This window comes from Callorhinus ursinus, unplaced genomic scaffold, assembly GCF_003265705.2.
Source record: "Callorhinus ursinus isolate GAN/ISIS: 27379988/994484 unplaced genomic scaffold, GSC_fseal_2.0 scaffold44, whole genome shotgun sequence".
Lineage (NCBI taxonomy): Eukaryota > Metazoa > Chordata > Mammalia > Carnivora > Otariidae > Callorhinus > Callorhinus ursinus.
This window is the reverse complement of record NW_027397106.1, coordinates 2,851,056-2,867,264: the sequence shown is the minus strand read 5'-3', so window position 1 is coordinate 2,867,264 and position 16,209 is coordinate 2,851,056. Positions and strand designations below refer to the sequence as shown.

General features: G+C 51.1%; 1 protein-coding gene across 1 annotated transcript; it reads left to right on the top strand.

The window, feature by feature from the left end:
* Positions 1-2,193: 2,193 nt before the first annotated feature.
* Positions 2,194-15,971, top strand: LOC112832139 (keratin, type II cuticular Hb5-like). Its single transcript, XM_025882644.2, has 9 exons — positions 2,194-2,616; positions 5,295-5,503; positions 6,899-6,959; positions 7,559-7,654; positions 8,331-8,495; positions 8,735-8,860; positions 12,102-12,322; positions 15,078-15,109; positions 15,820-15,971. The coding sequence occupies exons 1-9, from the start codon at positions 2,194-2,196 to the stop codon at positions 15,969-15,971; spliced, it is 1,485 nt and encodes a 494-aa protein (XP_025738429.2).
* The last annotated feature ends 238 nt before the right edge of the window (positions 15,972-16,209 follow it).

Below are 16,209 nucleotides of genomic sequence, written 5' to 3'. Positions count from 1 at the left end.
CTTCTCGGGGCAGCCAATGCAGACCACCCTGTTTAGAATTGGACCCCATCTTCCTCCCGCCTCTCCTGAGTCCCCCTTCCTTGTTTTATTTCTTCTTCTTAACACACATATCATCATCAAATATATAATCGACTCATTTCTTAAGTTTATTGTCGGTCTCGCCCACTGGAATGGGAGCCCATTCCACCTCTGTGTGTTTTATTTCCTGATGTCTCCCAAGCTCATGGAAGGACGCCGGGCACATAGTAAGTGCTCCGTAAGTACTTGTTGAATGAAGAAAAAGAAACAAATAGAGCCCAGCGTGAGGCAGGCCCTTCCAGGGCATCGGTTTTGAGTTCTGGTTTCTAATTTGCTTCTCTTGTTCTGCCTGCCCACCATGGAGGGGCTCTCTCAGCTTCCGGCACAACCAGCTCCCCTTCCCGCCAGTTAGGGTTAGTGTGGGATTTGTGCTTCTGTGGCCACAGGAACAAAAGGCTGGGGCAAGTTGGTTCTGCGGGAAGTCAGCTGATGCGGTGTCTCCCCAGCCCATCCTGTGACTTGGTTCAGCCTCGGAGCTCTGTCCTCCAGGTGTGGGAACAGGGGCCTCATCTCAGACCGGTGCTCCTGGGGCGGGTCCTGCTCCTTCTGCATCCATCTTTATGCTCCCCACATACAGTGCGAGTCTATCCTCTGTGTTCTCCTGCTGTGAGGTGTGCGTGCATGCATGAGAGAGAGAGAGCGAGTGAGTGAGCAGAAAAACCCTCCCCATTCTCTCTTGTTCTGTGTGGCTCTTTCTTATGCCCCCTCCCCAAGCCTGTTCCCCCAAGAGGGACTTCTGGAAGACCATTCCTTGTTCTTGTCTTCATAGGCGGAGATTCTCTGTAATGACAGCTCTACTCAGAGGACTGGATTGCTGGAGGCTTAGGCATCATTATAGTCGGGGCTGCAGGCAGTGGTTTTCTCCCCCCGGGGCCCATCTTCATCCTGCCCTTCCCGGGTGTGACATCAGGGTGGGAGGCTGAGGGTGAGGCACCCTGGCCGAGAGCTTGGTTTGGCAGAGGATCTCAGGAACCAGGCAATCTCTCTGGCTGCCAGGCCTGCGCACTGGCTGTCCTGGTACCCCCGCTTCTATTCTCTCTGCCACATCCCATCATCTTCTAGGCCCTGCCTCAGGGCTCACCTCCTTTGCGACATTCCACCTGCCATGAGTGGCCCTCCTGGGAAAGCCAAGAGCATCCCCTTTACCTGATCAGTCGTCTTTCTTTCTCTTGCCCTGGATCTTTCCTGCCTCTGTCTGGTGAACCCAGGAGACCCAGGTTCTTCAAGGGCAAGCTCTGCCCAGCTCTGTTTCCCTCGGCATCTAGATTAGGGCCTTGTTCCGGTGGGACCTCAGCACTTGACTGTGAATGAAGGCACCTGCTCGGGGGGACAGCTCCTGGGCCTGACACACAGTGGAGGGGTCAATCAGTATCTGTGGCCTAGATGAAGACGCTCTCCAGATACTGGCCCTTCCTTCCTGTGCCCAGTCTATTCAATTCCAGCAATGCTTCCTGCAGACCTAATATGTGTTGGTTGCCGTGAAGGCTACGAAAGTAGACAAGGCATGCTTTCTGCACCAAGGGGCCTGTACCATCCCCAGTGACTTGACTCTGAGACAGAATGTAGGAAATGCAGTAACAGGGGAGGCTGGAAGAGTTCACCCTGCATGTGCTCACCCTGGAAAGATGAGCCAGGCATCCGTGTGGCCTTGCGGCCTCACGGAGGGAAACGTGTAATCTGCCTGGGAGGACAGGCCCGTCGACCTTATGGGGCATGGGACCCTTGGCATCTCAGGGATGGGCCGGCCCAAGCCCCCACTTGCCCGTGTGGGATAATGATGGCAGGTGGACTCACAGGGTGGGAGGGGAATTAGGGGCTGAAGAGCCGTGTCTAGGCCTGTGGGACCGAAAAGACAGCAGGGGACAGGTTTATTGTGATGTGGGGTCTCCTCCACATGCTTATTAAAGGAGACAAGTTTCAGCTTTGCTTCTCGGTCTGCCTAGCGGGAGATTCCCACGCTCATAAATGGCATTAATAACTTTCTCCTGCCTTTTATGTTGTTGGGAGGCCTGTTGTCTGCCCCATAAAAGGCAGGGGCACTGACAGGTCTCCAGCCTGAGAGCTGCACGCTTCCGGCCTCTCCACCTTGCCCGCGCTGCCCTGCACGGCTGAGACATGGCCAGCCGTTCCTACCGCTTCGGCTCTGGCGTCGGAGTCAGGAACTTCAGCTCCTGCTCTGCGGTTCTGCCCAAGCCCTCGGCCCATAGCTGTGTCGGTGCCCTGAGCTCCCGCGGGGGCAATCCTGGGGGGCCCGGCTACAGGCACCTTGGGGGCTTCAGCAGCCGGAGCCTGTGTGCTGTGGGGTCCCCGCGCATGGCGGTGAGTTGTGGATGGCCCCTGCGCAGCGGGGGCAGCTTTGGCTACCGCTCCGGCGGCATGTGCGGGCCCAGCCCGCCCTGCATCACCAGCGTGTCGGTCAATGAGAGCCTCCTCACGCCCCTCAACCTGGAGATCGACCCCAATGCGCAGTGCGTGAAGCACGAGGAGAAGGAGCAGATCAAGTGCCTGAACAATAAGTTCGCTGCCTTCATCGACAAGGTGGGTCTGCGGGCTGCTCCCTAGGGCTGTGGCCACAGGAACGGGCCAGGGACTTGGGAACCAGTGACGAGCTGGGTTCATGTTCTCTGAGTCCCAGGCCTGCTACTCATCAGCACATGGCCTTGAGAACATGACTGAATTGGGCTCTTGGTTTTCAGATGTTACCAGCAGAGTCAAATGCAATCAGCAATGGGTGTGAAGCCACCAGACAGAACAGGGCGTTGATTGCTGCCTCTTCCCTGCCCAGCAAGAGCTGAGAGCGCGTCCGTGGCCCCATCTTCTGGATCTCAGCCACCACACAGTGGCAGGGGCAGGGGAATGGGCATGTCTGCGAGGCTGGTGTCTGACCCCACTCCTAGAGGAGATGCCACCACCATCCCCAGGGTGGAGAGGGGAACCAGGATGAGGAAGGGCCAGACGCTCCTCTCCTGCTCCTTCCACTGGGGACAGAGTGTGAGTTCCCAGGACTTCCGCTGGGGTCGCCCTCCCCACCCAATACTGACACAGATTAAAGACAGTGACTCGAGAAACTCCAGGGGAAGGCCCAAGAGGGGCTGTTGAATTGTACTTTGCTGATGTTGCAGTCTCTAAACCCGCCTTCTGGTTGGATGCAGAGCTCTGCTTTTCTCTGACTCAGTGGTGCCCCATCTGAGAGCCTTTCTGAGGGAGGACAGCCACTGAAGTCCAGGGGAGGAAAGGCTCATCTTCCAGGGCTGAATGGTATGCAGATCTACACCCAGGGACTTTGGATGCACACAGGGTCACGGTGTGTGGGAGCTTTGCTCTCAGACAAATGCCACCATCAGGAATAAGCATCTCTGCAAGCGACGGTGCCGTACATCTATTCTTAACATGCTGCTGGCTCTTCCCTGCCATCAGCACATTGTGCAAGCTGTTCATTTCACAAGGACATGCACCAAGTGGGGGGGTTGAAATCCAGCCCATGCTCTGTTCACCCGGCTGTGCGCCCCAGCAGGAGCCTGTGTCTGCCTGGAGCGGTCCCTTTGTCTAATTTGCTCGAAAGCACAGTGAGGGCCCCGAACGTGCAAGGACCTTTGCACGCAGCCTTTTGGGCAGCACCCAGCTATGCAGTCTCTGTTGTGGGCGGTCAGTTCCGGTCTGAGGAGCGAGACTCAGACTGCCACCCCAGGCTGGCTTTCCCTCCCTTGGGGTGGCCGGCAGCACCCCCACCTCCTTGGAATCGGCTCCGGGTGTGCAAAGTGTATTGCCCAGGTGGGTTTAAGCCAGCATAGTGGGCAAGCCCGAGAGTGGGCCTGCATGGGGCAACCCAGGGCAGATGCCTTTGGTTAATTAGGGTTTGGTTTCTTTTCCCACAATGGTGGCCAATTGAGGGCTGCTTTCTACCAGGCTTGTGCTCCCAGAAGATTAGGGCTTGGGAGGAGATCACCTAGTGCAGGGCTGGCAAGGGCATGGGGCCTGGCAGGACCCGAATGAAGCCAAGCTGAGACACATGCCGGCTGGAGGGGCAGCTGCTGTGACTCACCACCGGACCCAGGCCCGGCATCGCCCAAGCCTCCTGTTTGTCAAGGTCACGGAGATCCAGATTCTTGCCTGAAATTACTCAATTACTAAATGTTGGCAATGAATTTGATTTCTGTAAAACAGTTTGCTGGCCAAATAAAACCTGCCCACCGGGCAGAAAGAGCCTGGGGCCTGCCCGTGTACACTTGCTGAGGTTCTGCCGCTGCCTCAGTTTATCGTGAGGCTCAGAGAGAAGGAGGCACTGGGGCCTGGTTAGCGGCAGGGTCAGGCAGTGGGAAGTCTCCTAACTCCTGGTCTAGGGCCCCCGAGCTGGGCTCTCACGCCCCAGGATCAGAGGGAGGGAGAGCATGGTGGGTGCATTTTTAAATCACTGCCATAAAAATGCCCGCAAGCCAAGTGGCTTAAAAGAACACGAATTTATTATCTCGTGAGGCCAACATCAAGGTGTCCGCCCTAGGGGAGGCCTGTTTTCAGGGACTTGCAGGGTTTTGGCAGAATTGAGTTCCGTGGGATTGTAGGACCGAGGTCCCTGTTCCCTTGCTGGTTCACTGCCAGAGCTTGTTCTCAGTTTCTAGAGGCCACTGGCATTCCTAGACTCAGGCCCTTCCTCCCTCCACCTCCAAAGCCGGTGATCGTGGTGCAGGCCGTGTCAGGTTCCGAGTGTTCTCCACCTCCTCCTTCTGTGCCCCTCTCCACTCTTCTGCCTTCCTCATCCATTTTAAAGGGCCCATTTGATCCCATGGGGCCATCTGGATAATTCCAGATCTCCTGGTCTTCAGTGCCATGAGCTAAATTCCACCTGCAGGGGCCCTTTTGCCATGTAACACAACCTATTCTCAGGTTCCAAAGATTAGGATGTGACCGTCTTTGGGGGGCCACTTTTGCACCCCCCCACATGGCCTGGGGTGTTTTTGTAGGATGGATGTTATTTCATTCTTGCAGAGTAAACACATCACAAATAATTGTGCTCTACGGGGAGGTGGGGATAGGGTGAGGGAACACGACTGGGGGAACATTTGTGACCTGCACTTTCAGGCTTTGCCAAATGATTTGGCCTTTGGGGGAAGGTCAAGCTGTTGTAGGTCAGGGGCCCTCCCCAAGGGCAGAGAAGGCTCTGGGTTCCTGGGCACCTCTCTGGGCTCCCCCTGAGTCCTTTTCCTCCCCCTGGGCGGCAGGTGCGCTTCCTGGAGCAACAGAACAAGCTGCTGGAGACCAAGTGGCAGTTCTACCAGAAACGCAAGTGCTGCGAGAGCAACCTGGAGCCCCTATTCCAAGGCTACCTTGAGACGCTGAGGCGGGAGGCCGAGTGCGTGGAGGCCGACAGCGGGAGGCTGGCCTCGGAGCTCAACCACGTGCAGGAAGTGATGGAGGGCTACAAGAAGAAGTGAGTGCGGTCTGGCCAGGAGGTAGTTATGGGTGTGGGGCAGGTCTTGGCTGGGTCTACCCAACTCTCCAGGAGGCGGAGATCCATGAAGGTCAGGGTCATTCCAGGCTATTGCTCAGATGGTTCTGTTTTCTCAGCCTGCTCCGTCTGGTCTCAGCTCCCAGCTCTTGTGGGCCCCATCCTGGGGAGATAGAGAGGAATGATGAAACAGGAGGGTAGAGATCACTGGGCTGGAGGGAAGAACTTGGGAGCAGTCAGCGCTAGGATGGGCGGAAAGGAAAGGTCCCTGGGGAGATATCTCAAAGATGATCCGGCCGATCCCCTTCAAGGTATCTGATGAGTTCGGATAATTCTTTTGTTTACTCGGTAGATAAATCGCCAGGCTCTTGTTCTGCAAGGCTCTGCAATTCAAAGACCCATGTAAATCTTTCCTTTTAACCTGACTTGTTTGGTTTGGCCATTACCTAGTTTAAACTCACCAGGTCACTGCTAATTTGCTCCTCTTCACCCGGTAGATATGGACAGAGAGAAGGGCGATTCTGACATAATCAGTCCTGGTAATATTAACTGGAAGTAACTGGAGTTCTGATCTTGGAAGATCAGGTTTTCCCATCCAGATGGGCCCAGTGATGGGCTTACACTTTCCTTGAGGGGATGCAAATGCCGACACAATTCTGTTTGCAGGCGGCAAGGTCTGTCTCCCAGTGTAGGAGGTGTGAGGGCCAGTAATTACACGGCCCAGAGTTTATAGCAGCCCAAATTACTCTGTCATTAAAAAGTTGTGGAAAGTGTGCTTTGAGAACTCTGGTTCTCCCGCCGGATGGGCAGGGCCGCTTCAGGAATGACCTCATGCGCAGGAGTAAGAGAGTGTGCAGGGTCGTGGAGGAGGGGGGTGGAAATGTCCCCCAGCAGTCTGGGCACAGTGTGGGGTGCTTCCAGGATGTCAAGTCCTTGGATGTTGGGGGAGGGGAAGAGAACGTCATGGGGATGGCTTCATGGAGCTTTATGTTTTGTACAATTTTCGGGTTGAGAGGCTCCCCCCCACCCCCCAGCGGAGCATCTGTCTTTCATTCATCCCACAAATATGTCCAGAGAAACTTCCTGCACACCAAGCAATTTAACCCAAGATGCAGAGAGATGCAATGACTTGCCTGAGTTTTGCAGCAGTTTTAGTCCAAGCTTAGATCAGAAACCAGGGACTTGAGCTCCATGACCAGTGTCCTTTTGGTGGGTTCTTTGGGACTGAACAATAGAAGTCCAAAGAGGCCAAGCCTCTTCTCCCAAGGCATGCAGCAAATGAAGGATAGAACCAAGGAGTCTTGAAAACCTAGGGCTCTCTGGCCGGCCCAAAGCCCTCCTCCTCAAGGGCCTCTCCACCTGTGTGTCTCTCCTCAGGTATGAAGAGGAGGTGGCCCTCAGGACCACAGCCGAGAATGAGTTTGTGGTGCTGAAGAAGGTGAGTGACTCTTCCCACATGGGAGGAATGAAATCTTGGCTGCTGGGGTCCTCTGAGACTCGCCAAGATGTGTCAGTCTAGTCGTGGTGGCCAGGTGCTCGAGTCCACTGACAGATGGAGGCCAGTTGGTCAGCAGTGTCCCTATGAGAGTGAAATTGATTTCCAAGTGGCCATGGGAGTTAAGCAGGGAGTCTACAGACAGCTAGACAGCAGCACCATGAGGTCTCATGCCTGAGAGTCAGCTGCTTGGGTGGTGCCTGACCTGTGTGCCAAGGACGACCTGCTGGGGCGTGCACTCATGGCTCTGTGGCCACCACATGGTCACGCTCCATGGGCCAGTCTGGCTCAGTGGTAGCAGTCTGCCATTTGAGGCTGTGATTTTAGGCTACCCTCTTCAGAAAGATCTCCAATTCTGGAGGAATCAGAAAAAAGTCTGTAAGGGGTCAGAATTCTCTTAACTCCCTATTCCTAGGTGGTCCCACAGATGTTTCTGTGATAGAGAAGAGTGGGCCAGAACACGGCCTCAGGGCCCCCTATAGAGTGCAGAGGTCCAGGGCACTGAGTGACCCTGTTGTCCTTTCCTCGTGTGCGTTCACCAGGACATAGACTGTGCCTACCTGCGCAAGGCTGACTTGGAGGCGAATGTGGAGGCGCTGAGGGAGGAGATGGGTTTCCTGCAGGCCCTCTACGAGGAGGTGAGTTTCTTCCCATCTCCAGAAGAGCAAGTGATGGAGGGGAGGGCGGAAGCTTTTTGGATTGTGGCTTGTCTTGGGCCCTTGGCTCTAGAGAGGGTTGTCCATCCCTAGCTCTTCTAGGGCCTAAACACCTCTCCTTCTGTGACCAGAGGAGATTTTCTCTTGCTCAGGCCTCCTTGCAAAATGGAAATGGGTGATGTCCTTCCTTTAAAATGATTTGAAAGACTAGGATTCATTGCCTGTCTACACAGTATAACATGAAGTGGAGATTTGCGAATATAGGTATGGCTATATAGAGATAATAATATCTTATTAATTCCGGTAGTGTGAAAACTTAATTAGAAAAGCCAGGAATGTGAATCTGTCCATTATCTGGTTGATTACATTCATACAGATAGCTAGAGCTGATCTGGATTGTTGGGGCCCCAGGTGGAGTGATCCCCTTTGTCTCTATCCCTAGAAATCTGCTTCTGTTGATCCAGGCTTTAATGGAATTCCACCTTACTCACTGCCTTGAGGCCATGGTCCAAATTCCAGCCCTTTTCTCTTAAAATTCCCCTCTGAAATTTTCCAGTTTATTTCCTGAAGCTACAGGTGGGGACTGTTTTTTTTACCTATAGCGATGGGAATCGGAGAGGGATTTGGAGCTGAGGGCACTGGTTGCTGTCTCCTACAGGAAATCTACCTTCTTCAGTCACAAATCTCGGACACCTCGGTGGTGGTCAAGATGGACAATAGCCGGGAACTCAACATGGACTCGGTTGTGGCCGAGATCAAGGCTCAGTATGACGATGTTGCCAGCCGCAGCCGGGCCGAGGCTGAGTCCTGGTACCAAACCAAGGTGAACGGGAGGGCCGGGCTGCACATGGGGCGGGGAGGATAGCCAGAACCCGGAGCTTCCCTGGGACAGGTGCCCATGCACTGAGAGGGGCTACAGCACAGGCCCAAGCAGAGCAGGTGTAGGAAGTGGGACCGTGGCTGAAGAACAGTGGGCTGGCTCTCTACAGTGACAACCCAGAACCCCCTCCAACAGTGTCGCAACCACTGGCTGTTTCTCAATGTTGGTCCCGCAACCCACAGTGCGAGGAGATGAAAGCCACAGTGAGCCAGCAGGGTGAGAACCTTCGCAGAACCAAGGATGTGCTCAACGAGCTGAACCGCCTGATCCAGAGGCTGACAGCGGAAATGGAGAATGCCAAGCAGCAGGTCAGGGGGCGCTGAGACCTCACCCGGTGCACCTGCTGCTTCTGATCTGCTCTCTGCTTTCCTCCTACCTGGACGGGCAGCTGCTATCTTTGGAGAGGCTTAGATTTTAACCACCTGCACCTGAAGTTTGCACAAAACATTTTAGGGGGAGGATAGGTCTGTCTACCTTCTCTGAGTTCCGCTGTTATTTCCCTTCCTATCCCTTCACTGTTTCTCTCCTTCTAACGTACCTTAGGTAACGTGGTCTAGGGCCGGTTGTGTCCTGCTGTCTCTCTCCCCGCCTCTCTGGATGGACTTGAGGTGCACAGACCTGAACTGATCCCACGCCACTCTATTCAAAGTGCACACTAGCACCGTCTGCGCATCTCTGCAATTGAGCGTGTTCTTTCCTTCATCTTTATTCCGTTCTCCTCCATCCCCAGACTTATTCTCATGCGGCTAATATACGTCCCTCTTCCATACATATATTTGCATACATACAAACATATGTATCCTTTAAAATAAATTTATATAAACTTCTTAGTGTTTTAAATTTACATAATGACATTACACCATAACTCTCATCTGATTCTTCCCATAGCCCGTTCACAGTCTTTGAAATCCATGCACGTTGCTCTAAATGATCTGTTTCATCTTTTCTATGCTATCGAATGCATTAATATTCATAAACCAGAGTTTCCTGTCCATTCCCCTATGGATGGCCACTCCGTTTGCCTCCAAGTCTTTGCTACTACAACCAGCTGTATCATGAACATTTTTAATATATTTTTACACATGTATACATGTTTCCATGTATATCTACATGAGCAATGTCTTGAAGGTATAAAGCAAGAAATGGAAATGTTGAGTTGTAGGATATTCACTGAATTACTTCCCACAAGAACCCTCAGAACTCTGTGCCGGCACACAGTCCCACCATAGACAGGTGGGGGCTTCTGCTTAAACTCACTTATTATCAGACTCCAGTACTTGTGGTTTTAGTAGGTGTGAACCAGCAACAAGTTGTTTTTTAAATTTTCATTTCTCTGGTTAACTAGTGATGTCGAATGTCTCCTCATAGGCTTACTTACTCATCTGCATTTCCCATTCTAAGCACTGCCTATTCCTATCATCTGCCCATTTTTGTATTGTGATTCCTGTCTTTTTTCTTGACTATTTGCAGGAGATCTTTGTCCATTCTGTCTAGACTGTAATCCTTTGTCAGTTCTGCGTGTTGTAGTTCATCTCCTCTCAGGCTGTCACTGGTCTGTTTGCTTTCCTGAACAGAAATCTTTAACCTGGATGTGGCCACACCCATCAGCTCGTCCCTTAATGGTTTATACTTACGAAGGTTTGAGGTCACAGAGGTATCCTCTTGCATTCTTGTCTTCGACTAGTTTTATAGTTTTACCTCTCACATTTAGGTCTTTAACCTGTCTGAACTTTATTTTTTGTATATACAAAGAGTAAGGTTTAAGCTAATTTGTTTCTACAGATAGTAAGAAAATATATCATGTAATGCGTTCCTTACCCACTGGTTTGTGATACGACCTCTGTCCTGATAGTGAGTTCTCACACACCCGCGGCTCAATTTCTATCCTCTCCCTTCTGTGTCGTGGTTCTCAAACACTGTGTAAGATGTATCACAATTAACTTATTGCTATTCATAGCTGAGGTGATAAAATATGGGAATGGTCCTGGAAGTGAAATTAGAGAAGATTGGAAGTTATCCTCGCTTGCATGCTAATACGCTTTTAAAAATATTTATTTCATTGTGGTAAGAACTGTTAATATGAGATCTACCCTCATAATGCATTTTTTTAAGGGTACAAGACATGGTTGTTGACAGTGTGGTACAGTGGATCTCTAGAGCTTATTCATCTTACTTGACTGAGTCTTTATGACCATTGATTAGTAACTCCATATTTTCCCTTCTTCCGGTCCCTGGCAGCCACTGTCCCACTGTTTGATTCTATAAATTTGACTCTTTTATTTTAATTTTAAATTTTTAAAAATTTGACTATTTCAGGTATTTCATATAAGTGGACTCAGGTAGTTTGTCTTTCTGTATCTGGCTTATTACACTTAGCAAAATGTATTCAAGATTCATCCATGTTGTGGTATATTGCAGAATTTCCTTTTTTTTTTTTTTTAGAAGTCTGAATAGCATTCCACTGTATGTTTATACCATGTTTTCTTTATCTGTTCATCTGTAGATAGACACTTAGGTTGTTTCCATGTCTTGGCTGTGGTGAATAGTGCTGCAATGAACATGGGAGTGTTAATATCTCTTTGAGATCCTGATTTTAATTTTTTTGGATAAATACTCAGAAGTGGGATTGCCGGATCATAGGGTAGTTCTATTTTTAATTTTTTGAGGACCCTCCACACTGTTTTCCATAGCAGCTGCACCGTTTTGTATTCCCACCAACAGTTTGCAGGGGGTTCAATTTCTCCACATCCTTGCTAACACTTAGCTTGTTTTTTTGATAATAGCCAACCAGGCAGGTGTGAGGTGATTCTCATTGTGGTGTTGATTTTCATTTCCTTGGAGATGAGTGATGCTGAGTATCTTCGCATGTACCTGTGGGCCATTTATATGTCTTCTTCGGAGAAATATCTCTTTAAGTTCTTAGCCCATTTTGAAAATCAGATTATTAAGGGTTTTGTTTTTGCTATCGAGTTGTAGGAGTTCCTTCTGCTTTAAGTGGGGCAGAAGGGAGGAGCTACAGTTAGTATGTTGGGTGTTTACGTGGGGAATTCTTCCAGTATGCTGATCTCAGTGGGTCAGAGAATGGAACCCTCTACAGTGGCCTATGAAAACCTGGGCTTGGCACTAATTACTGGTAGCTTAGGGCAAGTCACAGCTTCTCTGAGTCTCATTTTCTTCATCTGCATAATGGGAATAACCATGCCTGTTCTCACAAGCTCACAGAGTAACCGGAGGCAGATAAGGTAGCATCTGTGAAAGTGTCTTGTAAACTAACAACGGTAAACAAACGTAAGATAATATCACTACTTATTACCTGCCCTGTCCCAGTGCTAACATTCCCTCCCTCTAACGGCTCACCAGGGACTTGGGTTTTACAATAAAGTGGTACAAAAATGGAGGAAGAAAGCTCCAAAGGGCCATTGTATCCCGGCTTAGTTTATTTGCAAGTTGACCATTTTGAATGGGGTTGATCAAGGCCATGGGGGACCCACCAGCGTTCCCGCAGCCTACGCCCCCCTCAAACTCCTTTCTTCCTCTCCTTTCTGACAGCGCTGCAAGCTGGAGGGTGCCGTGGCAGAGGCGGAACAGCAGGGCGAGGCGGCCCTCAGGGACGCCAAGTGCAAGCTGGCGGGGCTGGAGGAGGCCCTGCAGAAGGCCAAGCAGGACATGGCCTGCCTGCTCAGGGAGTACCAGGAGGTGATGAACTCCAAGCTGGGCCTGGACGTGGAGATCGCCACTTACCGCAAGCTGCTGGAGGGCGAGGAGAGCCGGTGAGGATGGGGCTCAGGGTCACTTCACATCCCTACTCAGGGCTTGAAGACTGTCTCGCTTGACTATAATCCTCCAGGCAGAGAGCATTCAAACCCAGAAAGACTCCAGAGAGACTCTAGAAATCATGGAGTCCAACCATTTCCCCGTTTTCAGACAGGGAAACTGAGGCCTAGAGAGGGGAAGGAACTTGTTCAAGGTCACAGCTACGCTTACATCACACCAATCTCCTGGTTAGGGTTCCAGTGATCTTTGCCCTCCTACACTGCCCCTCTGGTGGCACCTCAGGCTTGTTCCAGGACAACTGCTTTACCCCGTTGGCTGAAAGGATGTTTCTGCAATCACATCTCAGTGGGTTGCAAAAGCTGGAATCATTCAGAAGATTTGTAAAAGGCCATTTGATTTGGAGTGCACAGACAAGGAGCCCCGTAGTTCCATGTTGAGGACCAGCAAATGGAGATGAGCAGCTCAGCGTCCTTGCTTAGCAGGGAAAGACAGGGCTGGACATAAATCCATCCTCCAGGGGACCAGGGTTAGTGTCCCAGGGAGGCTGTTGGGGGCTTCTCAGAGGAGGAGGTAGAAGAGCTGAGGGGGTGGGAAAGGGACAGGAGACATCAGGCTCTGCTGACAGTTTGAGCCAAGAATCGGGGCAGTGACGTCAGCAAGGGAAGGAGCAATGTGGATTTACACCTGGGGTAGTGGTGGGGCCCCTAGCCTAGAGGTGGCCGCATCATTACTGCCTCCTAGCTGGGTCCTGTCACGGAGGAGCAGGCTAGAGTGGGGGGAGTAGAATATAAAGGTTAATTAAGATCACAGGCTGGGAGCCAAACCACCTGGGCTCAAATCCCAGCTTTACCACTTTCAACTCTGAAACCTGATGCCGCAGCCTCCTAATCTGTAAAAGAGATAATCATAAAACCCACCACTTTAGGCTGTTGCAAGGATTAAGTGAGTTAATGTGCATAGTAAGCACAAGTAGGAGCAGGTTACAATCAGAGTAAGAATCTGTCTATCCAGGGTGGCCAGGCAGGGCTGTACTGCGGAGAGGCTCCTTATTAACCAGGTTAGCTTTAGAAATCTGACGTGTGTGGCACCCAAGGCAGCCGGCCATGCTGCTGGATTTGTGCTGTGCTTGACCAAAGCAGGTAAACTTTTCTGTCCATGTCCTCAGGCCACCAGAGTCTACCTCCTTCTTTGTATACTTAGCCTCAACCCGCCCATCTACATTCAGTGAGGCACTGGGCATTTGCGCCATGAAACTTATTTTCATTGTAATCATTATCATCATTAGCGTATTAATAACTCCACCATATAATGAATGAGGCACTGTCTCCAACACAGGAGATTTTATTTTGTTTTTTAAAGATTTAATTTATTTATTTGACAGAGAGAGACACAATGAGAGAGGGAACACAAGCAGGGGGAGTGGGAGAGGGAGAAGCAGGCTTCCCGCAGAGGAGGGAGCCCGATGCGGGGCTCCATCCCAGGAGCCTGGGATCATGACCCGAGCAGAAGGCAGACGTTTAACGACAGCCATCCAGGCGCCCCAACACATGAGATTTTAAAAGATGGTTTAGTGTATGGCATCTTGCATATTGTGTCCATTGACCTTTTAACAGATTTTCCCTTCTTGGCACTTAATAAGTTCAATTGGACTACGCAAGTAATTCTCATTGCAGAAAATAAGAAAATAAAAGCAGCCATCATCACTCGACTTGGAGACAGCTGCCACTAGCATTGTGACTCCACAGGCAGGATGATGGCTAGAATCTTCTGGAAGGGCACAGTTCCAAGGCTGTGGTAGAGTCAGATTCGTGTGGCAGGGAAGTGAGCCCAAAGCATAGATCCTCACTGAAAAGCTGTAGTGTGTAGAGGTGCTCTGCATCGGGCAGAAGGAATCAGACTAGAGCTTTCCTGGAGGGTCGGGTTTGAAGCTGGGGGTTAACAAAGAGGGAGACATAGAACTGAGAGTTCAGGTGGGTGTGAGGGGGGAGGGGGCCCACTGCAGTGATATACATATCCCACCATCAACGAGATGTTTCTAATGTTAATAGCAAGCACAGTGGATTTACTGTGTGCTGGGCTCTATTTGTAGGCACTTGGCAATGTAGAGCTTACCACAATCCTGGAAGGTGGTATGATCATCCCCGCTTCAGAAATGACAAGACTGAGGCATGGAAAGCCTAGGTGACTTGTCCAAGGTCAAGTGGCTAGTAAGTGGCTCAGCCAGATTTGTGCCCAGGAGGCTTGGCTCCAGAGTTCAGGCTCTTAACCACCATACTCTCCTGCCTCCCTCTGCATTATCAAGTCAGGTGGATATCTGGGGTAGCATGTAAACTCATGGGATAAAAATGGATCGATTAGAATGAGAGGCAAGTATTTTCCTACCTACAGGTGTCCAGTTAGGCAGTGGCTGATCCCATCCTCTATTGGGCTGTGCTGGAATTTGCAGCCAGGGGTCAAGGAGGATAACCCCCACTGTAACCCATGTCCACCTTTCAGTATACCAACTTTGCATGGTCGAGAAGCAAACAAGGCACAAAGTGGCCCTTTGGGTCCTGCGATCTAACATTCCCCTGTTCTTTGGGGATCCCTGGGAGCAGGGGCAGCGCTGATGCTCTCTGCAGTGGGTAGGCAGCATGCCCCCAGCCCCACAGCTCTGCTCCCCTCACTCAGGATGGAGCAGAATAGGCCCAGTCGAGCAGGAGCAGAGGAACTCCGTTCTGAATGTTTGCTCTCTCTCTCTCTCCCCTGCAGCTTGTGTGAAGGCGTGGGCTCCGTCAATATCTGTAAGTTGGGTGTATATCATGGGCATCGTTCTTTTGAGTGTTAATACTGGGTTGCATCCAATGGGTGACTCTGTCTGCGGGGCACTGGGTGCAGGATAAAGGGGCTGAGGTCTCTGGGACCTGCACAAATGGTTGGTCCAAAATATTTGGCCCCCCTGCGGGTCCATCTGGAACATGCGTGAAACCTAAGCTAGTGATGGTGGCAAGTTCTGCCCCCCTAGCTGGTTCTGCGAAAACAGCCCAAGTCTTTCAGTTACACAAAGAATACTCCTCAACTGGCACAATGTTTTGATAAGAAACACGAGATGTTTATTCTCATCATTTGGGGCCACTGCAGGCAACTCTTAAATCTTTATCTTTAATAATCCAACATGTATGCAGTCCCTAGGCTAAGTGTCTATCCGTACTTCTCATCCTTGCAGCAACCGTATTTCTAGATGATTCCACCACTGTGACCATCAGTTTTTGCTCAAAGATTGTATAAACACATCTCAACACTAGTCTGGTTCAAGTAGAGTTAGGTATCCCGTTGGCTAAACACACTTCTTCCAGAAACAGATGGCAATGGGTTTGGATTTGCCCGGAGTTGTAAAGATTCATGTTGCTGGTCGCACCGAATGTGAAGAAAGCAAATCATTGGTTCCAAAAAATTCTGGGTCATGTCATGTCGGGGATGGAAGAGAATTCTGACTCAGTGTCTCCTTCCACAGGTGTGAGCCGTTCCCAGGGCGGTGTGGTCTGCGGGGACCTCAGTGCCACTATCCCCCGTGGCCTGGGGGGTGTGGCAACCAGCAGTGGCCTCCTCTGCTCCCCCTCTGTAGTGGGTACCTGCTCCAGTGTCAGATCGGTGCGGTTTGTGTAGGGGGTGTGGGTCTGACAGGGGCAGGGGTGGGGAGCAGGAGGGAAAATCATTGCTCTCTGAGACCCTAAGGTCAGTGTAGGAGTTTCCCCTGGCTGGGAACCCAGACAGACTCTCCAGTTTCCTTCTTACTGCAGTTAGGACTTAGCCTTCGAGTGCATGACTGCCACCTCCATTGAGTCTCCCTTCCGGGCCGTCCAGCTTTTTGATAGAAGCTGCTCAGCCACTTCCTTCCCCAACT

Coding starts and splice junctions, on each gene's coding strand:
- LOC112832139 (XM_025882644.2), top strand. CDS start 2,194: ATGGCCAGCCGTTCCTACCGCTTCGGCTCTGGCGTCGGAGTCAGGAAC. Junction 6,960..7,558: donor AGTTTGTGGTGCTGAAGAAG/GTGAGTGACTCT, acceptor TGCGTTCACCAG/GACATAGACTGTGCCTACCT. Junction 8,861..12,101: donor TGGAGAATGCCAAGCAGCAG/GTCAGGGGGCGC, acceptor CCTTTCTGACAG/CGCTGCAAGCTGGAGGGTGC.